We start from the raw sequence: 24,182 nt of genomic DNA, 5'->3' as shown, positions 1-24,182 counted from the left end.
TAAAAGTAATTCATCTTTTGATTCATTTTTGTGGTGCTAATTGGACATAAATGGCATGCAATTATTACCCATATACCCATGGCCAGACTGAAGGAAAATCATCTCCCAGCCCTTTGGACCTGCTACCTTTTCAAATAGGTTGATACGTAGGTGGAAGGAGTAATTGTCTGTGGAGTGTCATTTTCCCTTGCTTCATCCCTCCACAGCTGCCGGGTATAGGAGCCGCTCCGCACTAGATTTACAGCTGATTCTCTGTAGAGGCATGAAAGGAAAACAAAACATTGATGCCTACCACAGCTTTTGTCCATGATACAATGCAAACAGAGAGAGAAGAGTCAGATAGGCAAGCTGCAATACGGCTAAAGAAATAGACACATTTTTCAAGTGATTCTCTGTTTTATATACCTGTTTTCTGTATAGATGGAGGATGAGAGGTATCACTGTCTTCTTTATCAACTTCAAAGCCAACTATCTTCAATACATACCAATCCTTATGTCAAAGGTCTCTAACCCTTTTATAATAAAAAGTCACTTTTGTTTCTCTTCTACAAAGCTTTGCAAATCAGTCTGTGGAAGTAGGTTGCTCATAAGAAAGCAGGGACAGGGGTGGTGAGGAAGATAAGGAAGTGTCATCAGGAAAGAAGTTACTACAGAAGAGGAAAGAGGAGGAGGACTTGGTGGAAGCCTCTTTAGCATTATAAATTAAAAGGCATCCAGGAGAGGGCTGTAGTAGGATTTCTGATCCACAGTTGTTAACTCAGTGTCTTTGCTACAAAAGCTAAGGGTCTCCATGTTTCACAAGCTCCTTCAGAGCAGTCCTTCTTAAACTTCAATTTACATTTGAATTACCTAGGGAATTTTATTAAAATGCAGATTCTAATTCAGCAGGTCTGGGGTGGGGCCCGAGATTGTGCACTTCTAACATGCTTCCAGGTGATACCAATGTGGCTGGTTGGAGGACCAGACCTTGAGAACCAAGGTTCTAGATCAGGTTCTGCTCTGAGATGTGGCAATACTTCAAAATCCCCATCTTCATTTTAACTGATAAGGAAGACTTGAAATTTTATCTACTTACAAATTAAAAGTTGATGAATTCAATTCAATGACACCATTTTTAGTTTACCACGAGGTAGGCCCTGTGCTAGGCACTAGGGGTACTTGAGAGACCAGACAGACGTAGACCCTGCCAGTACAGAGCCTGCCGGTGGACGAGAAGGCATCCATACTCAGAAGGGTCAGGGGAGACTTGTTACAGACAGTAACGAGAACCTGAAGGGCCAAGAACCGGCAAAGCAAGGGAGTAAGGGCTGGGAGGTGTTCTGAGCAGAAGGAACGAACAATCCATACTGTGCTAAGGACACCTGTGGGAAGACGGCAGCAGAGGACTTGCCAAGAGGTCACTATGCCCAGCAGAGTTAAAGAGGACCGCCTTGGCCTGTATTAGGATCACCTGTTCTCCTTCTCTTCAACGTCACTTGTGTTGCTGAGCCTTCGGGGTGCGAGTGAGTTAAGATAGCTTCTGTTTTCTCGGTCCTGTAAAATCAGAACAGGTAAAGCACAGGGAAGGTGTGCAAACCATTTTGGGTAAAAAAGCAGAACTTCATACACCTACAGAATCTTATCTCTGTATTCAACACCAATTTCAGTCTGAGCGGGATTACAAAGGGTCAGCTTTCAAAGGCTTCTTCCTAACTTTCCTCCATTAAAAACCAATACGTAGGAAAACAATTCTCATGGGAAAAGCAAAGGCAATTAAATAAGGAAAAAGACCACACAAGTTACACACGCAGCAGCCCTGCCAAGAGAGGGAGGCTTTGAAAAGCCACAAACAGAAAGCTCCACTCTCAAGTTCTTATGAAATAAGCCTCATTTCCTCCCCTGCCTACCTCTTCCTTGAAATGCAGCTTCATGTACAACAAACATGCTGCACAGTTAAACCCACCAATATGCTCACCCCCTTGAGAAGTCTCCCGAACGGCAGCATTGAGCGAGGAAACTACGACTGCGAGAAGACCTGGCCCCAAGAAGAGCATCAAGTGAGCCCAATAAAATCTAGAACCCAGAGTGAAGAAATGAAAATATACTCATCTTGGATGAATACGCAGATGAGCTCTTGGGAAATTAGCCTGATCATATGTCTACTAACGAAAAAATGAGACATGTAAAATTTATTTTCTAAGTGCTAATTTGCCTGAGCTTCATTAGGGTTGAAAGCCCACCTCAGGGACTTTGCTTCTAAGCATCAAAAGAATCAATTACTGGTATTGGTTTGGAGGAAGTCTTTTAGGCCACATCTAAATTTTCATGCTTCTGACTCAGCTTTCTGCCCTAGGTAAGGAAGGCAGGAGGAAGGAACATAAGGTACGCCAAAAAGAAAAGGGTTTTTTCTTCTTTGGCCAAGAAAATAATATCAAGCAAATAGCTACTTGACTAAACTATCAATGTGCCTGTCTCCTTTTAAAGACTTTGTACTTCTAGAATCAAATTAGGGACTAGATAATATTTTCCTTTGTTCCCACCACTGAATTTTCACGAAGGAAACTGCCCAACCGCACCTTATCCTTGCTGTCCAGCAGAGTGGAGATCCGAGGGCTGGATGATGAGCGGTAGACGGAAGAGCCTCGGTCCCTTAGGGCCTCCGTGGAACCGGCCACCTCACTCAGCATGTTGTGGCTGCCAGTTTTTCTGAGTCCTAGCCTCCATGAAGAAGGAGATTCATCTTTGGGCTCTTCCGGCTTGTTAAAAAGGCTGGAGGAGAACTATGAGGAAGAAGCAAATAAAAGAAAGGAAAAAGAAAGGTGCTGATGATTGTTTTCAGCCTATTTGCCTTTTCCGCACTTAACTAAGTCACTTCAGTGAGGCAACGTAAGGAGAAGAAACACGTGGCAGGCTTTCTGCCAATGCTCCCTTCCTCACCTGGCAGGCGTGAACAACCTCAGGGCTCCCTCTGTCCCTGAGACAGAGATAGCCTCAGATTCTCATCACAGTACTCCTACCTGATGGAGCTGCTCTGGGAAATCAGACACTATTGGCTCCCACTATGCAGTAAGTACTGACCCAGGACACCAGAAGATCTGAGTTCTAGCAGAGCATCTTCTCCTGACTCACTGGTAACTGCAAATAGGACACTTCACTTCTCTAGTCTCAACATGCTCCTCTGTAAAATGGTGACAATGAGCTCAATTCCTCCTTATAATCTGTGGAGACTGGAGAACACAAGATGAGTCCATGTATAAATATGTTTTAAGGGGCTGTGACAAGATGGGTAAGCTGATTTAGGTATTAAGCACACTTAAGTATTAGTATTCTTACTCGTATTAAAACACTAAATAATAATACTAAATAATGAAAATACTAAAGGCCACCCCACTCAGATTCTAACTGCTTCTTTCAAGAAAATAGTTTATTTGATCTAGAGCAGTCGTTCCAAGTGTTTCAGATTTCACCTAGCAGCAAATTAAAAAAGAAAAAAATGATAGGAGTCATAGAGTTGCCATCTTTTTAATTTGCCAAGAGAGAACAACTTTCAAAAACTGGTTATCATTTCCATCACCACCATTTGATTAAAAAAAGAAACAAATGTCAACATTAGAAAAGAAAGCTTTATGGAAAGCTTACATTGTCTGTAATTATCTCATTTTGCCATAAACCACAGAAAACATCATAGACTACTGTCAGCCCAGAGACCAGTATGCGGTACAACTGATCTTTATAACAACAGCCAACAGTCTCTTCTTGGGGGACCTCTGGGGAACCCCCCCTCTGCGGGACCTCTGCAAGAAGGCTCTGGTCTTTCTCCAGACACCAGGCCACCTTTACTGCCTGGTGTGGTGAAAAGGCAGCAGAAACAGTAAATCACTTGTCTCCAACTCACACTCTGATTTTCTCTTGTACTCAGTCATCTGAATGTATGTACTTAGGTCCTCTTTCCAGCTTTAGAGGCTCAATCAAGTTAGCTCTTTACAAGCCACCCTGATTCTGAGAGGAAAAAGGTCTTTCTCAGCATTGTTTCAGCAAAGTGGAATAAGTATATGTATATGTTGTATTTTTCTTTTAAAAAGAATGAAGCCTAGTCTCACCCAGGAGCAGTGGGAGTATGTGAGGTACAACTAAATGACGGGATGACGAGTGAGGACGGCATTCCACCTGAAACCTCCCTAATGATTCACAGTGACACTCCCAGGAGTAAATAAGCAGCCAGGCCTTTGCTTCCTCATTTCCACAATGGCACCATAATCCCATCTTTTCAACTCCTGAGGTTCTAAGAAGACCAGTAAGTGAATATCTGTAAAACCACAGAGCTTTTTCAACAGCTTCATTCTAAAGAACTCAGCTTAACTCTTAACCTCAAAACTAATTTTACACTTTGTAGAGCAGGGTCATCATTCAGCTCTGTCTCATTGACTAGGAGCTTACAGCTTCCCACAGATCTGGGCAAAGCTGCAGGAGGAGGTGCCTCTGGTATTTCAACAAGTTCTTTCTATCCCTGCTCTCTATTCATCATAAACTACAGACTTTACTTATGCAAGTAAAATTTGAAACAAGAAGTAAAAAAAGGAGAGTGATCATCAAAACAATTAATGCTGGATGCCAGATATCTTCCTAGCCCAATCTGAGCTTTACACAGACTTACCTTAACTTCAGATATGAAGAAAACCGGCAACTGACAAAAGCTTTTTGGTTCCAGACTACTATATCCTATGTTATCTGAACACACTGTAGCCAACCTTGTTTGGTGATGGTTTTATAGTTTTGTGGGCAATGTTAGGGATGCAATGTTTGTGTCCCCCTTCCCTAAATTCATATGTTGAAGCCCTAACCCCCAATGTGACTATATTTGGAGATAAGGTGGCTGTCTGCAAGCCAGGAAGAGAGTCCTCACCAGGAACTGAATCAGCTGGCACCTTGATCTTGGACTTCCTAGCCTCCACAATTGTGAGAAATAAATTTCTGTTGTTTAAAGGCACCCAGCCTGTGGTATTTTGTTATGCATCCTGAGCAGACTAGGACAGGCAAGAATGTGTCTTCAAGGCCTTTCTCATTGTTACTGCAGTAGGGGGAAATATAATATCCAAATGAATTCCAAAGTACTTACTCTTCTGGCCGAAGAGGTGGAGAAGGTATTCTGAGCTGGTGCTGGTGTCTGCTCCATGGTACTTCTCTTGCTTTCAGAGTTGGAATGGTTGACAATGGCTTCTGGCTTTTTATCTGTTACTTAAGACAAGACAAGCAACAAGTGCAAGTATGAAAATCTTATCTCTGTGTGTGTATGGACTTTTCTGCTAATAGGAAAGGTTTACTCATTATCAAAACAGATTATTAGGGTTATGTGATGCCTGGACTCAAACTAAGATGCCATAAGAAAATAAACTCAGTGCTACTCCTTTCTTGGTAGGCTCCAGCTCCAATTCCCAGACATATAACTGAAAACTTTTTCCACATGATATATCATATATAAAATTCATTAGTAAGTACATATTAAGAATCTACTCTGTTTTAGGGGGTTGGGCAGGAAAAACTAGAAAAAGTGTAAGATAGATTTCTAGGTAATTACAATCAAGAAGAGATAACATGTATAGTAGTAGTAGTAGTAGCAGTATAAGATCATATGTAAATTAGGTGCTAAATTGGTTGATTCAGATTAACAAGTACTTTAGGAGTTCAGAGAAGAGGCAAAACCTCTGAGGGAGAGAACAATAAGGAAAGATGCCATGGAGGAAGCTGGAAGACAAATATCAATTGGCAGGAGGAAGAAAGGGCATGAGTAATGGCTCAGAAATCAGAATATACACATGTTGGTCAGTGAAGTGGCAGACCTAATTTAAGTAATGAGTATTCTTGGGGTTACCATAGAAAACAAAGGTAGAAAGGATTACAGAGGATATTGCAAGTTAAGCTACAGAACTACAGCGTTTATGTACCCTGGAAACAGAGCTCCAGAGTAATCTACCCACCAATTATGTGACAATTTTAAGCCACATCCCATCTGTGTAACACCGGGCAAGTTACCATATATGAACCTCTGTTTTCTCATTGATTAGTCAAGGATTTTAATTCTTACCTTATGAGTTGCTATAAAGATTAGAGCTAATGTTTTTAAATTTCACAGCTCAATGTCTGGCCATAGTAAGTCCCTAGTAAATAGTTTATTATTATTAATGTTATTATTTTTGTGGTTATTGTGAATATTCAAGGCATTCTTTAAATACTATCTGAATATCTCTATCTCCAAGAAATCTACCTCAATAGCCAAATGTGACAAATTATTACAGTAAAAACTCCCCTGAATCTAAACCCTTGTGTGGTGGCCTCTCATACTGACTCTCGGCTTCACAATGTGACTTTCCATGGCCACTGGGACATTAGCAAATGTGACTCAAGCAGAGGCTTGGAAAGTGCTTGCACATAGAGCCTTGACCTCTCTGACTACTTCTGGAATCCGGCTGCCATGTGAAGAGGCAGGGGCTAGCCTGCTTGGCCCACTTGCCCCAGACATCCTAGCCAACCACCAGAAAGGTGAGTCAGGCCACCCAGGACCAGCTATCTCCCAGCTGACTTAGCAACTGACCACAAACACACGAGTGAGCCCAGCATTACCATATGAAGGAGAGAACAGCCATCCCAGCAGAGCCCTTCCCAAATTGCCAAACCACAGAATTGGGTGCACATAGTAGTTTTAAGCACCACTAAGTTTTGGGATGGTTTGTAACGCAGTAATAGTTAACTAATACACCAAACGTTCAAGTCAAATAAATAAAAGAAAGGGAAAAAATAGAAATCCAAATCAAACTGCTTACATTTACCTCAAAATTAATTAGTATTTTTTACAACTACATTTATATATAAGACACATGAAAACTGTCATTTTTTGAGGTTGTATCTGTGGATCTTTAAAAACAACATAATTGCATTCAATAAACACTTATTCAGTACACACATGTCAGGCATCATGTGGAAAGGTTCAGACATAATCCACTTCCTCATTTTCTCCCTACACATATTCACGGAACATCCCCCTGTACAAGCCCCTGTGCTAGGCACTACAGAGCCACAAAGACGCAAGAACATAACACATTCCAGTGCTTCCGAAACTCGCTGGTGGGGGAAGAACAGAGATGAGAAAAAAACAAAAATAACACTAAGTATTATAAGTAATATAAAAGTGGTTCAAACAAATAGCTAGAGGAGTCAGAGGAGGGAAGGAAAACTTGTACCTATGATGATAAGGCTTCATAAGGGAAGTTGATTTGAGCTGAGCTTTGAAACGCAAGAAAAACTTCAACTGGCAGTAACGTGTAGGGATGTGTGCTGGAAGTGCCTGGCTCCTGCGTACATCAGGCCACCGACACTGCTCTCTGAGATCACCACCACCTCCCAATCGCTGTAGCACCCTTGTTCTCTCCCCTCTCACTCCTGCCCCGGCTCTTCTGATGCAGAAATACAGATCCTGGTTTTCCTCAACCTCTCTGACCACACCTTCTTTGCCTCCTTCATGACTCCACTTCACTTCCTAAACACAGTAGCCCCAAGATTCTTTGCTATACCTCTTTTCCCTACAATCTCTCCCTTGGGAATCTCATCCTTTTCCACAGCTTCAGCTTTCACTTCCTAGGTAGGTCATTTCCTTCTGCCCCTGCAACTCTGAGGAGTCCCAGATCAAAGCCAGGATCTCATGGGGCCCCGTGGTGTAGCGGTTAAGTGCGCGCGCTCCACTACTGGAGGCCTGGGTTCGGATCCTGGGTGTGCACCGAGGCACCACTTGTCAGGCCGTGCTGTGGTGGCGTCCCATATAAAGTGGAGGAAGGTAGGCACAGATGTTAGCCCAGAGCCAGTCTGCCTCAGCAAAAAGAAAAGGATTGGCATGGATGTCAGCTCAGGGCTGATCTTCCTCACACACACAAAAAAAGTCAGGATCTCAGGCATGCCACTTGCCAGCTATGAAACCTAATCTGCCCAACCTCCTACAGTTGTAAAAGGTGACGATAAGAATACATACCTCAGAGTGTGGTTGTAAGGATTAAATAAAAATGTTTAAGGGTGTTGCAAAGTAAAAAGCACTATACAAATGTAGTGTTATTATAATCTCCCAAACTAAATATAATCTTTCTTCCTGGTGAACTCTGCTGCCTGCATTTATCTCTCTCATGTGACTTGTTTTATTCATGTATATGCCTTCCTGTTCCCCTCTGTCCCCTGGATACAGTCAACAAAAACATTTAATGAATGTGAATGCCTGTCATGTGTCAGGCATTGTGCTGAGACCTAGGAGTACAATGATAAACCTGGAGCTCCCAGCCAAAATGATGAGTGCTACAACAGAGATAAGAATGCAGTGCCAGAAGGATACTACTAGGGGAGCATTTACCATGGGGTGGAAGAACAGTGAAGTGGTCCATTCCTTTTCAGCTTCTTGTATAGAAAAACCTAAGAAAGACTTCTTCGATCTGATAGATTCTATAGCTTCTAACAGAAACCTTTCCATAAGCACTTGATGGCCAGAAATGAAGTCTAAGGCACAAATAAATATTGAGGGTAGGAGAGCTCAGGGCCTGCTTGGGGAAATCAAGTAATCCAACTTGGCTGGCATACGTCCGTACCTACGGATAGCACTGGGAAGGCCAGGCTGTGGGGTTGGGGATAGATGCAGCGGGGAAGATGGGGTGCTGCACGATGGAAGGGTGCTGGGGGTGTTTCACTCCACAGCAGCATTGAGGTGGGCTGCGGTAACAGGAGACCTGAGGTGAGGCACAGAACACGAAGCAACTGCAGTAGACCCAGCAGCTCCCTCCCTTTCTTCCAGTACCTTGGTAGCTAAAAAAGTGATCTGCATAGAGCAAGCCCAGATATTAATTCCAGACAATACTTGAAGCCTAAGCCTAATCCTAACTACTCAATAAACAATACAAGTATTAAAAAGACAGACATTTCTTTTTTTTTTTTTTTTTAAAGATTTTATTTATTTATTTTTCCCCCAAAGCCCCAGTAGATAGTTGTATGTCGTAGTTGCACATCCATTCTAGTTGCTGTATGTGGGACGCGGCCTCAGCATGGCCGGAGAAGCGGTGTGTCGGTGCTCGCCCGAGATCCGAACCCAGGGCCGCCAGCAGTGGAGCGCGCACACTTAACTGCTAAGCCACGGGGCCGGCCCAAGACAGACATTTCTAAATTTTGATAGATACTACCCTGGCATTCCCAGAGCAAGTTGTGCCTGCTTAACAATAGAAATTCAAATCTCGGTGAATAAAAGGTTACCTCCCTCACTACAAACTTAGCTGGTGCCCATCTTCTCTATAGAACTGATGGTCTCTAACTTCCACTGGTGACATTCAATGAGCCTCAGAGACTGAGACACGTTTCTTCGAGTCCCATAACTGACAGAAACCACATCAGCAAACCAGACCTCACTAGGAGCTGAGGCCTAGATGACAGAAAGAGCTAATACCCTCATTATGGGCAGGCAGCAATGGCAGGGTTCCAAGGAAAACACAGACCTCATTATAAAGCAAATGCGTACCCTTTCCTGTAACTTGGTCTTGTAGCTGGAAACACTCATCTTCTTGTAGACTCGAAACTGGAGGGATAATATGCCAGTGAATGCAGGACATATGTACTATAAAATCTTAGTTTATCATTAACTTCCAATTGTCCACGAGAACTATTCTGTTGCAGGAGAACCTCTATTCAGTTTTACCTAATCAGGTAAAACCAGTATCTCTTTTCTCAGTGTGTGCCTGACTATGTATCAAAACCTACGGGTTATTTTATAGCTTGATGGTCTGACCACTCAGCACTTCACTCCCACTGTTAGAGTTCCAGTCTTGCCATATAATAAACTTAAGAAGCTTCATGTGATGTAAATATCATCAGTAAGAGTCATAAAGATAAATATGATTTTGTTCCGTCTTCAACCTCTGCTTCAGGAATTGAAGGAGCTTCACATAATAAGAAGGAAAAATAAAACGATTTTGGGATTCTGTTTAGGGAATCAGATAAACCTGAGAACTAAATGCAAATTTTCACCAGTTGGTTACATGTGCCTCTGCAAGATCTCACCTTCCCTGCCTCTCGGCATACTGAATTTTTAGAATCTGGTGTCTACACCCTACCAACCCAAGGTCAGAGCAGCTGGGTTCCTTACACAAGAATTCTTTGTGCATGTTATCCTATGGCTACAGAGGAACTGGTAAACATATTCTAACATAGCTCACAGCTTTTACAACCACGTTTTCACCAGCAATTTGCTAGCCTATCTTTGAAAACTAAACTTGAAGTTCTTTTAGGAGCCCTCTGAGGCTTGCCTGCCTCGCTCTCTGACAAGCAGGGATCTCCTCACACTATGGGAATGGAGGATCTTTGATATGAACATCTTTGCATTACCTGCCTCCTTCTCAGTTTCTGACTCTGAAGCTTCATCTTCACCTTCCTCTTCCTCTGAGCTGGAGCTGCTGGATTCTTTGTTTTCTTCCTCCATTTCTTGGGACTTACATGTCTCTTCCTCATAGAGCATCTTCTCTTTGCTAAATTAAAGATGACAATCTGAGTGTAATTCAGAAATGACAAACCATTTCCTAAGTTCACTGACAATCAGGTATAAGGAGAACGAGTCTATAAACTTCTATGTAGAAACAACAACAGAAATATATTCAAATCCTTCTTTATATCTGCATTCTTCTGAATCCTTGGGTTTTTACAGACTAAGGTTCAGTATTTGACTTTAGAGTATGACTTAAGTAGATCTAGCCTGTTCAACACACAGAAAGAAAGGAGGGTTATGAATCTTGATAATGATGGAGCAGGTAAATATTCAAAAAAATCATTTAACAAATGTTTACTGAGTGCTCACTACATACCAGGAATCATGCCAGGTACTGTTGTGGTGGTAAGCAAAACAGACATGGTCCCTGAGCTCACAGAACTTACAGTTAGGGAAGCAGCTGGGACTAAGAAGCCCAAAGCTAGGAAAAAAGTAATGCTGTACACGGTCTCAAGCTAATTTCTAAGTTTAAAACAGGTTCACTCATCCTCAGTGTCTCCCCACATATCAATGCTACCTCCTTGCTCCTCAAACATTCCTAATGTTTAAAGATCATTTAAACTAAAATCAAACACAGAGTTCCATTACCATATAAATTCTCAAGCTAAGTACGCCATACACATATGCACCCACACACAGCAGAGCTCATCACATTTCTCAAGCCCCAAATATCTTACTTCTTGAAGAGTCCACTCTGCAACTTGCTATTCAGGTCTGACTCAATGAGCTTATTCCGTGTCTCTTTTTCACTCAGAAGCTGGAAATTGAGAAAACAGAGAAAAGGGAAGAAGATGACTATTGGTAAAAACTCAGCAATGACAAGAACTCAAAATAGTACTGTCATTCCGAAGAAGACAGGACCAAAACCACAAGGAGAGGAAAGAACTGGGAAAAGAGAAACACAGCAGCTGGGTCTCCTTAGAAGATAATGACAGAGAAAACCCTCATCCAAGGTAGAAGAGATAAACCATGGTGTTAGAGCTTCAAGAAAACTGCCCCCATCAAATATCCAAACCCAATCTTCCAAAAAAGCATAGCCTCTGAAGGATAAAAGCCAGAAGGTACTCTGAAAGAATTCTTCATGATCCATGTACTGAACTAAGTGGGCAATAGTTCTGAAGAAAAAGCAGGTACCCAATGGGAAATAAGCCCTTGGAAAAAACTGTCTTGTATTTACATACATATTCTAGACAAAATGTATGTATATCCCTGGACCCTAAAGTTATGCAGGGGGCAGAGATAAGCACTATGCCTAGTAGTGTAGAAACGTTATTTACTAAAGACATTATTTATGTTCAAAAGCTGAACCATGCTGGGTAAAGGATACACGGGAACTCTCTATACTATTTTTGCAACTTCTATGTGAGTCTAAAAATTATTTCAGGGGGCTGGCTCGGTGGCATAGTGGTTAAGTTCGCGTGTTCTGCTTTGGAGGCCCAGGGTTCGTGGGTTGGGATCCTGGGCACGGACCTATGCACCACTCATCAAGCCATGCTGTGGAGGCGTCTCACATAGAAAACAGAGGAAGATGGGCACAGATGTTAGCTCAGAGACAATCTCCCTCAAGTAAAAAGAGGAAGTTGGGCCACAGATGTTAGCTCAGGACCAATCTTCCTCACCAAAAAAATAAATAAATAAATAAAATAAAAATTATTTCAGAATAAAAAGTTTAAAAAACAACAAAAACTTAACTATGCAAAGTGTACATCTTATATTAGTAAGGCTGTTGCTGCTAAATAACAGCACCAAGGGGCCGGCCTGGTAGCGTAGTGGTTAGGTTTGCCCACTCTGCATCTGGAGGCCCGGGGTTCGCAGGTTCAGAATCTGGGCGCGGACCAACACGCCGCTTGTTAGGCACTGCTGTGGCGGCGTCCCATACACAGTAGAGGAAGATAGGCACAGATGTTAGCCCAGGGCCAATCTTCCTCAGCAAAAAGAGGATTGGCAACGGATGTTAGTTCAGGGCTAATTTTCCTCCCCCCGCCCCCCCCAGCCAAAAAAAAATAACAGCACCAATACTGTACTTGGAAAGCCCTCACTTTTAGTGATTCCAATTGCTCATCAGAGAAAACAGAAAGAACTACAGGTTGCATTTTCTGAGCTTTATATATGCACCTTTTCCACTGAGCCTTGAAGTCACCAGCATCTTTACTTTACCACTCCAGACATGAGGCTGAACACACGTGAGGTTAAATATAGTTGATGTCTCATCACTGAACTATATGGTTCTTTCACTCAGAACCGCTCTAAGTTTCTTACATTTGTCCTAAACTTGAGTTAACATGCCCTGAGCCAGAGCCCACGCAAAGGAAAACACAGAGAAAAGCTAGTGATTTTGTTCTGTCCCACCCTGTTCAAACAGGAAATTCTCAAGCACTTAATATGACTGGCCTTTATTCTCCTCGCCCAAATCACTCATTCCTCTTATAAGTAGAAAATGTAAATCATTCACTGATGATCTGGGTGGGTTCTTCCATCCTGCAGTCTGCACACGGGTACCATGCTCATGTGGTCCTCCTAGGTAGCACTAAGCAGAACGGCATGTGCAACCAAACAATGAAAGATTTAGAAGGAGGACGAGGGAGAGGAGGATTGAATTCTGGAGAGCTGACGAATCTGGAATAAGTATGAATCACTGACCAAATACTGTCCATCGCCAAATGACAGTTTTAGTTTCGTGGGCTTGTTTGCTTTTTGAGAAAGAAATATATTCCTCTCCGTAATCAATTTACTTTAAATAAAGATGTCCTTTTAGTCAATAAGGAAAAAAAAAGTGATGAGATGTCCTCTACCCTGGTACTCCCTGTTTGGAAAAAACTCTGATTTAAACACAGCACATTCATTTTCTAGAACTCAAGGGTAATTATTAGTTTGTTGGTGTTGTTCTTTTTAACCTTCAGCTGCTCCTAGGCCATCTTATAATTAGTAAACTCTAACAACAATGGCTTTGGGATATTTTCTTCTAACAGACTGTTGATGGTCCCTGACGGGAACAATTATCATCTCTGGAATGCAGATACATCCATCTCAGCTCTCAGCAGACAGAACTAAGGCAAGTGACTGAGATACCTGGTATGAATCGCAAACTGCAACAAAAGCTTTAAAAGCATCAACCCAAGACTCACCACATTCTGCTTCTTCTGGAGCATCTCCAGGTGCTCCACAAGACCCTCATCGGCCACATCAAATGGTGTCTGGCCCTAGCAGAGAAAAGGGCACCATGACCAGGAGGAAACAGAAGCAGTGATCACGTGACCCTATCAGAGACCTATTCGAGAGTCACTCTACGCTTCTGACCCCAACAACAGCGGCTTCCCTAACTAATCGACTCCATGTTGTGATCATACCTTCAGAGATCACAGAGGAAACAACAAGAGACAGCAAATCCTTTAAATATAGAGCCTTATAGTCTGTAAAACAGTACTGAGGAAATCACATCATTTCTAATGCTTATTGCCTCTTGGCAAATAATCAACTGAAATCTCTACTTGCACCTGTTCTAAAATGGTCTTAATTGCTACGATAAATTCAACAAGGGGCTCTTAGAAGCCTCAGAAGGAGGTCCAGGGCACATGTGCACTAAGGACTAAGCCACAGGAATCATCTCCCTTTAGGTGGGAGAGAGGTCTCTCTTTAGGAAACATCAGCACAGTTAAGGACCCTAACCCATAATCTCAGAACGAACCCTGGGTCCAGGTGCAACATGAGGCAGATAAGAACATCTACTAATTAAGCAGCACATCTCCAGATTCCTAGACAATCAGGAGAGGCAGGGACAGGAGTTCAGGGCTTCTACGTTGCTTCAAGGGAGGCTGAATAACACATGCAGCCAAACTCAAGGAACTTTGTCATTATAACATTTTTTAATGACTGGATGCAAATAGAGCTTAGCTACTAAAAGTCTTTGAATTCAAAAAGAAATAAAATCTGTCATACCTCACCACAGACAGTGGCCTTAGGTTTCCCTTATGTTCATTTTTGCCAAGGGCAAATATCTTCTTTCATGTTTGTTTTAGGGGCTTCAACACAAATAGAATCAGAAGGCTAGGTGAGTGGAGTTCTATCTGACATAGCAAACATCTCTGTGTTGATAATGGGGCAAGGGGTGGGGGGCACGGCACGGGAAGCAGAACCACAGCTCCCAGTGATCTATATTTTCCTGGAAGTTTAACAGAGATTTTAAGCCTTTTGTTCTTAGAGACCCAGCCAATCTCATTGCACTTTTAGAAGGTCAGGCTTACTAACCAGTTTGTTCCTGATATCCATGTTGCAGAGTGCTTCTGCCAGGATGGAGCAAGCCTCCTTCACTCCCCAGTGTGCAGCAGCATGGAGGGGAGTCCACCCATCATGATCTTGAACATTGAGTTCATAGCCAGCCTGAATTAAAAGTCTAAGAAGAAAACCACAAACAAAACATTTATATCCTTTATATCACAGTTTTCTGCCAAATAAACTATCACATAATTGATATTTCACATTTTGGCTTTGAACCACCAGGGTCCTGTGATTACTTCTGCTCTCTAAGGCACAGTTCAGGTTTCATAGCTACTACACTGAGAACCAATCATAGACTATATTTATCAATCCTCTCCAAAAGGTCATATGGTATTTCCTAGGCACATCCATATTACACCATATAACAGAAGTGTTTGAAAAGGTGTGTACCTGAGATTAACCAAAGCCTTATTCAATTAGCAAACCACACAACTCAATTACAAGGTGTGTTTCCCATCTTCCAGTGCAGGGAGGAAGTACACAGAACATGACAACTCAGTTCTCTTCAGGGCACTTTACTTACTAGCTTTCCAGTTGGTCTTTGCAGGACACGTGTTTACTGCAGACTCTCATACCTCCAACCCCACAGAAGTACCTTCAGTTGCTTCTTGCTAACTCTAAAGCTATAATCTAACTGTGTGCAAGGAACAGGAAAGGTACAACTCCTGAGGCCCCAAACGGCACTGGGCTGAATGAGGTTACCTCTATCGTGGGCCTCCAGACACCTTCCAAGAAGTGAGCAGAGTATGAATGTCACTCTCAGGTGGAAACGGTGTCCCAACACACATGCCACATCTACTAGAAACCCCATATTAAGTGGAATACGAAGCATGAGAAGAGTCTGGTGACAACTACACATTCAACACTCTTACCAATCCATGTATTGGGAAAGCCTGTCAACACTGAGCACCAAGAGCTACCTAGAGCGTGTGTAGATGTTAGGAAAGACACAACACGTAGAGTAGCAGGATCGAAACCCCTCATATAAGTTTGACTACCTTACTCTAGCTGGACTCTGTACATTCAAGACCTATATCATTAATCTAATGAGTCCAAAGAAATTATCTATGTCCAAAGAGGGCCAAAATGACCACAGGTCTGTCCTGTATTACATGTCACAAGAGGAGGAGGTTGCATGGATATTAATGATAAATCATAGAGCTGGAAGAGATCATGCAAGGTCACCTACTAGGCTAGTCTAGCTCAAATCTGTTTCACATCATACATGTCAGTGAGAAGCTAGAGGGGTGGTAGGAGGGAGGGAGACCATCCATGGATGAATATCAGCAAAATATAAGAAAAGACTGCATGATCACAGAGGAAAACAACAAAAGAAACACACCGTAATTGAGACTATAATTCACCCCCCTCCTCCAAAACCCAGTTGAACAAACTCCTGACTGATGTAAATGGACAATACCTGAGGACCTCAGAGTAGCCCTTGGCAGCAGCCACATGGAGGGCTGTGGCCCCTGAGCGAGCCTGCCTCACATCCTCTATTTTCCCACTGTTGAGCCACTGGCGGGCATCCTGCAACATCTGTTGTTCCTCTTCTTTTCTTGACTGCTCTAGGTCAACTCCTACAGAAACCAGATACCAGACAGCCAACATTACTAAAGGTCCATTTAAATCTGACAGAATATTTTCCTCAGGTTCAAAACACATCATGAATATAAGCACAAATAACAGTTTCGCCATCAAGTTGGGTATTCATCAAACTGACTCTTCATTTAGAAGAACGATGTCATCTACACACATTGCAGTAGTGTTATCAGGGTTAAACCACCAGGTTAAATATTATGTGATGGCAGATCCACCAAGGGAACACACCTAAAATTGTTTTCAGTTTTCAATTTTCAGTTTTAAATTTCAATTTCTTTTCATAAAGACCAAATGGGACATTATTTTTATATTACAGTATCTGTACAAAGCTATACATTTCAAAGTCATGTTCCACCATTTTAGTATCCCAACAGTCCTTTGAGGTAAATGTAATAAATATTACCATCCCCATTTAACAGATGAGGAAATAAACACAGAAAGGTTTGGTGCCTTGCTCAAAGCCACAAAACACATCACAGCTATGACAAGAACTCAGATACCCTGGGTCTCTGTCTGTGGCTCTTGTCCACTCGCTACACCATAAGATTGTTATCAAAAATCTTGGTTTCAGGTACGATATACTTTAAAAAATAAACTACCTCTAAAGTTCATTTGCATACGTAGGGAAATACACTGACCTGAAGCTACATAATCTAGAGCAGATGAGTAGGTGATGTGCACTTAAAACCTCCAAGGGAATGTAGTGTTGTTTTCTTTTAAAACATTATGGAGGAACTCCAAGGACTCCTCCCTTTAGCCAACAACTCTTCAACATGGGTGCCAGTGAAAAGGGGCTGCGGTAGAGCATTCCCCATTATAGACAAATGAAATGTCTTAAATACAAACATTCTCATCCAGAGGGTTATATACTCATGAGCAGGCTTTATCTATGCTTGATCTGTTCCTTTCCAGCTCACTTCTTAAATGGAACCTGTGAACTACCTAAGGATTATCTGTCTGATTTAGGGAGATGGATGGGGTGAAAGGGTAAGTGGTTTATTTTATTTTTTTCTCCAGCTTTATTGAGATATAATCGACATATAATGTTATGTAAGTTAAAAGTGTACAACACGTTGATTTGATACACTCATACATCACAAAATGTTTACCACAGTAGAGTTAACACCTCCAACATCTCACATAATTACCATTTCCTTTTTTGTGGTGAGAACATTTAAAATCCCTTAGCAACTTTCAAGCACACAATATAGTACTGTTAACTATAATCACCATGCTATACATAAGATCCCCAGAATTTATTCATCTTATAACTGGAAGTTTGTACCCTTTGACCAACATCTCCCCATGTCCCCCAACCCCAGGAAACCACCATTCTATTCATTGTTTCTATGAGTTCAGCTTTTTTAGACTCCACATATCAGCGATATCATACTGTATTTGTCTTTATCTGTCTGACTTATTTCACTTAGCCTAATGCCCTAAGGCCCATTCATATTGTCGTATATAGCAGGATTTCTTCTTCCTCATGGCTGAATATTATTTATTCAAATATATACATACATACATATATATATATATATATATATATATACACACACCACATCTTCTTTATCCATTCATCCATAGACTCACACTTAGGTTGTTTCCATATCTTGGCTATTGTGAATAATGCTGCAATAAACATGGGAGTGCAGGTATCTCTTTGAGATCCTGATTTCAATTCTTTTGGATATATACCCAGAAGTGGGATTGCTGGATTGTATGGTAGTTCTACTTTTCTTTTTTTTTTTTTTTTTTTTTTTTTTTTTTTGTGAGGAGATCAGCCCTGAGCTAACATCCGCCAATCCTCCTCTTTTTTTGCTGAGGAAGACGGCCCTGGGCTAACATCTGTGCCCATCTTCCTCCACTTTATATGGGACGCCGCCACAGCATGGCTTACCAAGCGGTGCGTCGGTGCGCGCCCGGGATCCGAACCAGCGAACCCCGGGCCGCCGCAGCGGAGCGCGCGCACTTAACCGCTTGTGCCACCGGGCCGGCCCCTACTTTTCATTTTTTGAAGAAACTCCATACTGTTTTCCACAGTGGCTGTACCAACTTACATTCCCACCAACTATGCACAAGATTTCCCTTTCCTCCACATTCTCACCAACACTTATTTCTTGTCTTTTTAATGATAGCTATTCTAACAGGACGGGGGTGAAACCTCATTTTGGTTTTGATTTGCATTTCCCTGATGATTAGTGACATTGAGCACCTTTTCCTGTACCTGTTGACCATCTGTATATCTTCTTTGGAAAAATGTCTATTCAGATCCTCTGCCCATTTTTTAAATCAACTGTTTGTTTTGTTGCTATTGAGTTGTATGAGTTCCTTATATATTTTAGATATTGACCCCTTATCAGATATACAGTTTGCAAATATTTTCTCCCATTCTATAGGATGCCTTTTCATTTTGTTGATTGTTTCTTTCACTGCGCAGAAGCCTTTTAGTGTGATGTAGTCTCACTTACTTATTTTTGCTTTTGTTGCTTGTGCTTTTGGTGTCATATCCAAAAAACTATTGTCAAGATGAATATCAAGGAGGTTTTCCCCTATGTTTTTTTCTAGAAGTTTTATAGTTTCAGGTCTTATGCTTAAGTCTTGACTCCATTTTGGGTTAATTTTTGTGAGTGTTGTACAACAGGGATCGAATTTCACTCTTTTGCATGTGATTGTCCAGTTTTCCCAATACTTTTTATTAAAGAGACTACTCTGTCCCTATTGAGTCTTCTTGGTTTCTCTTCTTCCAATATTAGTTGATCGTACATTTGAGGATTTATTTCTGGGCTCTCCACTCTGTTCCACTGGTGTATGTGCCTATTTTTATGCCAGTACCATACCATTTTGATTACTATAGCTTTGCAGTAGTTTGTAATCAGGAAGTGTGATGCGTCCAGCTTTGTTGTTTTTCTTGGGATTGCTTTGGCTATTTGGGGTCTTTTGTGGTTCCACACAAATGTTAGGATTGTTTTCACTATTTCTGTGAAAAATGCCATTGGAATTCTGATAGAGATTGCAACGATCAAAAAAAATTTGTCCCATTTGCTTGTGTTTTCTCTCTTTCTCTCTCTCTGACGCTCCCTCCCCAATACATCATGATATTTCACTTCTCAATACTTGTGTCTACACCTCTTGGACATAAAGACATAAAGATATTCTCCTACATAACCAGGATGCCATCACTATGGCTAAACAAATTAAGAACAATTCCATAAATCATCTAATTACAGTCCATATTAAAATTTCCAAAATTTTGCCAAAAATGTTCCTTGAAAAGGCTAATAAAATAGATATCTGGCAAGTCTGATGAATAAAAAAAAAGTTTAGTAAAAAATAAACTATATTGGGAATGAAAAAAGTACTTAACTAGATATATACAAAAACATAGAATATTACGAGCAACTCTATCATAATAAATTTGGAAACTTAGACAAAATGGAAAATTCTGTATAACAATAAAATTTTCTATTTCAAGAAGAAACACAAACACTTCATTAATCTAGTAAATATCGGAAAAATGGAATTGGTAATAAAAATCTCCCCTATCCCTGAAAAACCCTATCCCTGAAAAACCTTGGGGCTCAAAAAATTTCACTAATCTTTCAAGAAACAGATAATCTCTATTTTATCCAAATTATTCCAGAATCTAAAATTACAGAGAAAGTTTCCCAAACCCTTTTATAAGGCTCACATCACCTCAATACAAGCAACTGATGGAAGAAAGTAACAGAAGACAATCATGGACCAAGCTTAACTTAGAAACAAACGACATCCAACAAAAATGTTAACTAATGACGTGATCCCAGCAATGTGTTTTAAAAATAACAGGCCATCCATAAGCAATCCTTATCCCGGAAATACAGTTTTAGAGTTAGAAAAAAATCTATCAATATAATTAAAGAAAAAAAGTAAAACGATATTCTCTTCATGTATGACAAAAGGCTGTTCAAAAAATCATCACCCAGTCATTTTATTTAAAAAAAATTAGCAGACTAGGAATAGAAGGAAACTTCCATAAACCAATAAAGACCATCCACCAAAACCCTATAGCAAACGCACACTGAACACCAAACCTGTAAAAGCCCTCTGGACTTTGGGACGCGGGAATAAAGGAACAGCTTTCTCCACTCAGGAGTAAAGCAAACTGTGTAGAACACAAATTGTGCGCCTGCTAAGATTTCCTTGACTGCCTCACTCCTCTTTCTCTTGGTTAATATCACACTCGAGCTGAGCTGTCCAAACATTTCAGGGTTAGATGAAATACCACAAAACAAAACGTGGACTCTGGCTTCTGGAGTTGCCACTGAAATGCCAGACAGTGCAACTCTGGTCTAGCATACGCATAACAGGAGCCCCAGAAGAATTATCTGAGGGCTAGTCAGCTTTCTGATGGAGTGAGTCTCAACAAAGGAAAACAGAAGATGGAAGGAACTGGATAGCTCAATTCCCTTTTCTTTTTCCCCTTCATGGACTGCTGCAAAGTGTGGATGTTCTAAGGAAATTATCTAGAGAAGTCCCACATTCGGAGTGAGCACCCTCAGAGCAACCATCCAGCCGTGTCTTCTGTGGCATGTGTTGCAGCAGCAACCAGGGTGGTAACAGAGAGAGCATGACCTTGCTGTACACCTTTCCTGGCTGGGTGTCCCTTTTCTCCCACAATCCATGGCCCTGAGCTATCAGTTCCCAAGGGCAGCACTTGCATCTGCGCCTCAGGGTTCCCCTTCCTAGAGAAGCAATGCCAGTACACAAACAAGGTAAAGCCACTGTATTCTGATAATGTGAGATTCCTGAACCACTTAATCCTAAAGAACAAGACAGTCAACTGAGCCCAAACACTCATGGAGGGAGCTACCGTGCCCAAGGCATCGCCCACTCCCTGGGTCAACCTGCACCTGGTGACCGGTTACTGTGGGGTAGAAAGCCCAGTTCCCTGACCTCAGTGGGGAACTCTGAAGGGAAGTGCTCCCTCTGAAACCAGTGATGCTTCTGCTGCCTAAAATAGCTGAATCAAGAAATTTATCTACAAATTTAATATTACCAAGGTTACCTCTAAAATGACCAAAAAAAAAAAAAGTTAACAAAAATTTAAGATGGTAAAAGGGAATAAAAAGTTGACTTACATGTGATAAATAGCACCTCTATGAGACTGATCTGATAAATTAAAGAAATAAAAATATAAGAATATTCCTTAGTGTTTGGGGATAACCACCTGAAGAATTTTTAAAAGAAACAATTTTATATATGGTTTTCTCTGATTACTGCATGTTTCTGCACTCTGAAATTTTTCACACATCTATTTTTATTTAATTCACATCAGCTTATTTTTGTTGCATAACCTATTCTTTCTATGGGTGGCATGTATTTTATTACAGATTTGAATGTCTTGCACTGTCTTTTAAAGGAAGATTATTAAAAATTATTTTTTTCAGAATGTTCTTTTATTTTCATTTCCTCTGGAGGTGATTTTCAGGCTTTCTGAATTTTTTAAATGTATTGGCTATTTTTCTTAACATGCTTTGAAAGCTTTATATACAAATTCATATTAAATGCAAGTTTTTTTAATGAGAGCATCTCCTCTCTGTGTTCACTCCTACCTGTTTCACGGAATTGCAGGTGCCTACACATAGGCCAGCAGCGGCCCACGATCTAAGCCAGATCTTGCATGGGTGCTCAGGGTCTTTGTCCCACAGGATACCAAAGGTCAATGCCCTGAGGCCAGCCCTAGGCTAGGTCTGTCTCCTGGATATGCACTTGTTTCTGTTCAATCCAGCCAACTTTGGTGAAAGCTCTCTAGCAGCTTCAGGTTCAGAAAGCATTTGAAGATTTTTTTCCAGACTTCAATCATTCTTGGGGGTCATATCTCATCCCACACTCCAACCCTATTTCATATGGTATCTGGCTCCACTCCTCTGCCATGTGTGTACCATGTTTTATTCCTATTTCCCACAAGAGTTAAAACTCCTTGCTGTCACTTTCTATTTCCATTCATTCCCAAAGTTGAGTAGGCCTTCAGCTTCAGAACATATTCCCCACTCTGTGTTTCCTTTCTGTTTCTAGTCCATGGAGATGTTTATCAGTTTTGTTAACCATTTTTTTCTCTTAACTGCTAGATGTTTACACAAGGGACAGGGAGGTTTATGGGAACTCACATTGTCATCTGCTGGAAATCCACAAACACACAAGTTTTTCAAAAACATATATACCATTCTCCATGCATTTGGCAGTATAAAGAAAAACCCAGCTCAAAGCCACTCTAGATATTTGAGTCACCACCCCACGTCTGCACAAGTTCAGAGCAGGAGGGCTTCCATCTGGATCCATCTAGCAGTTAAGTGGCACCAGCAAGGACTGAAGTGTCTTAATCTCTCCTCTCCCATGTGCAGAGTCATAGTCAGTTTACAGCTGGTGTCCCCCCAGGTCACAGGAGAGAGGCCAGACATAAACGAGGCTGTATACTGATTGATTCACAGCTGGCAAAAAGGAGAGATTCATTCCTATGGTTCTGCTTAGGTGTGAGGAAGCTTCTTCCCCTCCATAAGCCTCCATGAACCCTTCCTTACACCTCATTGGTCTAAACTGTACCACTCTCTGGCAAGATAAACATGATTGATAATTAAGTAAGATCAGTGATTCTCAAATTATAGCGCCAGGAACCCCTGGGGATCCCTGGGATCATTTCAGAGGTTCTGTGTGATCAAAACTATTTTCACACACGAAATGAAAAACCCAGGAAGACAGCCCAGATTACCTGCCATAAAGAATCTCCTGCACAGCAGCTGTTCACAGTTGTGAATGTCCAAGAGACAGTACATAATCCATAAAGTCACAGGAATACTGAGTATTAATAATAAGTGAAATAAGGCCTGAAAAGATGAAATCTTGTCATCTCTCTTATTGTAAACTAGGAACTATCATCAGACTGGGAAACAAAGGAGATTCTTGAAAACCAGAAGAACTCAGTCAATTACTTCAAAGTGAAATAAGATGTAAATCATAAATATCTTTTTCCCTCAACTTTGAGTTATAATTCATATAAAACACTGTATAAGTTTAAAGTGTAAAACGTAGTGATTTTATATACAGTCGTGTCACTTAACCATGGGGATACATTCCAAGAAATGCATCATTAGGCAATTTCATCATTGTGCAAACATAATAAAGTGGACTCATACAAACCTAGATGGTATAGCCGACTACAGACCTAGGCTATATGGTATTAATTTTATGGGAACAACATCATATATGCGGTCCACCATTGACCAAAATGTCATTATGTGGTGCATGTCTATATATATTGCAAAATGATAACCACAATAAGGTTAACACATCCATCACTTAATATAGTCACTATTTTGTGTGTGTGTAGTGAGAACTTTTTTTCTTTTTTTTTTTGCTGAGGAAGATTTGCCTTGAGCTAACATCCGTGCCAATCTCCCTCTATTTTTTAGTATGTAGGCCACCAGCACAGTATGGTCGCTAACAGAGTGGTGTAGGTCCACACCCAGGATCCGAACCCGGGTCGCTGAAGCAGAGTGTGCTGAACTTAAGCACTAGGCCACTGGGGCTGGCCTGGTGAGAACTTTTTAAATCTATTCTCTTAGAGACTTTCAAATATACGATACAGTATTTTTAACCATAGTCCCCATGCTACACATTACATCTCCAGAACTTATTCATCCTATAACCGGAAGTTTGTGCCCTTTGACAACCTTCACCCATTTCTCCCAATCCCATCTCCATCTCCCACCTCCCATCCCCACCCCTTACCCCT

General features: G+C 41.3%; 1 protein-coding gene across 14 annotated transcripts in view; it reads right to left on the bottom strand.

Moving 5' to 3' along the window:
* The window catches only part of PPP1R12B (protein phosphatase 1 regulatory subunit 12B), a 215,298-nt gene that overhangs the window by 129,451 nt on the left and 61,665 nt on the right, over positions 1-24,182 (bottom strand). For 9 of the 14 annotated variants that reach the window (XR_009217139.1, XM_058533822.1, XM_058533823.1 and 6 more), the window contains exons 4-12: positions 16,230-16,389; positions 14,780-14,924; positions 13,660-13,734; positions 11,212-11,291; positions 10,378-10,517; positions 5,096-5,214; positions 2,556-2,759; positions 1,451-1,533; positions 127-252 (exon numbers count right to left, since the gene is read on the bottom strand). Coding sequence is in view for 10 of the 14 variants with exons in the window: in XM_058533822.1 (XP_058389805.1) it covers positions 127-252; positions 1,451-1,533; positions 2,556-2,759; positions 5,096-5,214; positions 10,378-10,517; positions 11,212-11,291; positions 13,660-13,734; positions 14,780-14,924; positions 16,230-16,389 (1,132 nt within the window). In the remaining 4 variants the exon portion in view is untranslated. Of the gene's footprint in view, positions 1-126; positions 253-1,450; positions 1,534-2,555; positions 2,760-3,057; positions 3,207-5,095; positions 5,215-9,514; positions 10,009-10,377; positions 10,518-11,211; positions 11,292-13,659; positions 13,735-14,779; positions 14,925-16,229; positions 16,390-24,182 lie in introns of those variants that run through there. The other 5 variants (XR_009217140.1, XM_058533826.1, XM_058533831.1 and 2 more) reach the window with 5 other exon arrangements.

This window comes from Diceros bicornis, chromosome 38 (genome assembly GCF_020826845.1).
Source record: "Diceros bicornis minor isolate mBicDic1 chromosome 38, mDicBic1.mat.cur, whole genome shotgun sequence".
NCBI classification, from domain to species: domain Eukaryota; kingdom Metazoa; phylum Chordata; class Mammalia; order Perissodactyla; family Rhinocerotidae; genus Diceros; species Diceros bicornis.
Note: the sequence above shows the minus strand (reverse complement) of the source record. Positions and strands in the feature narration are given on the sequence as shown.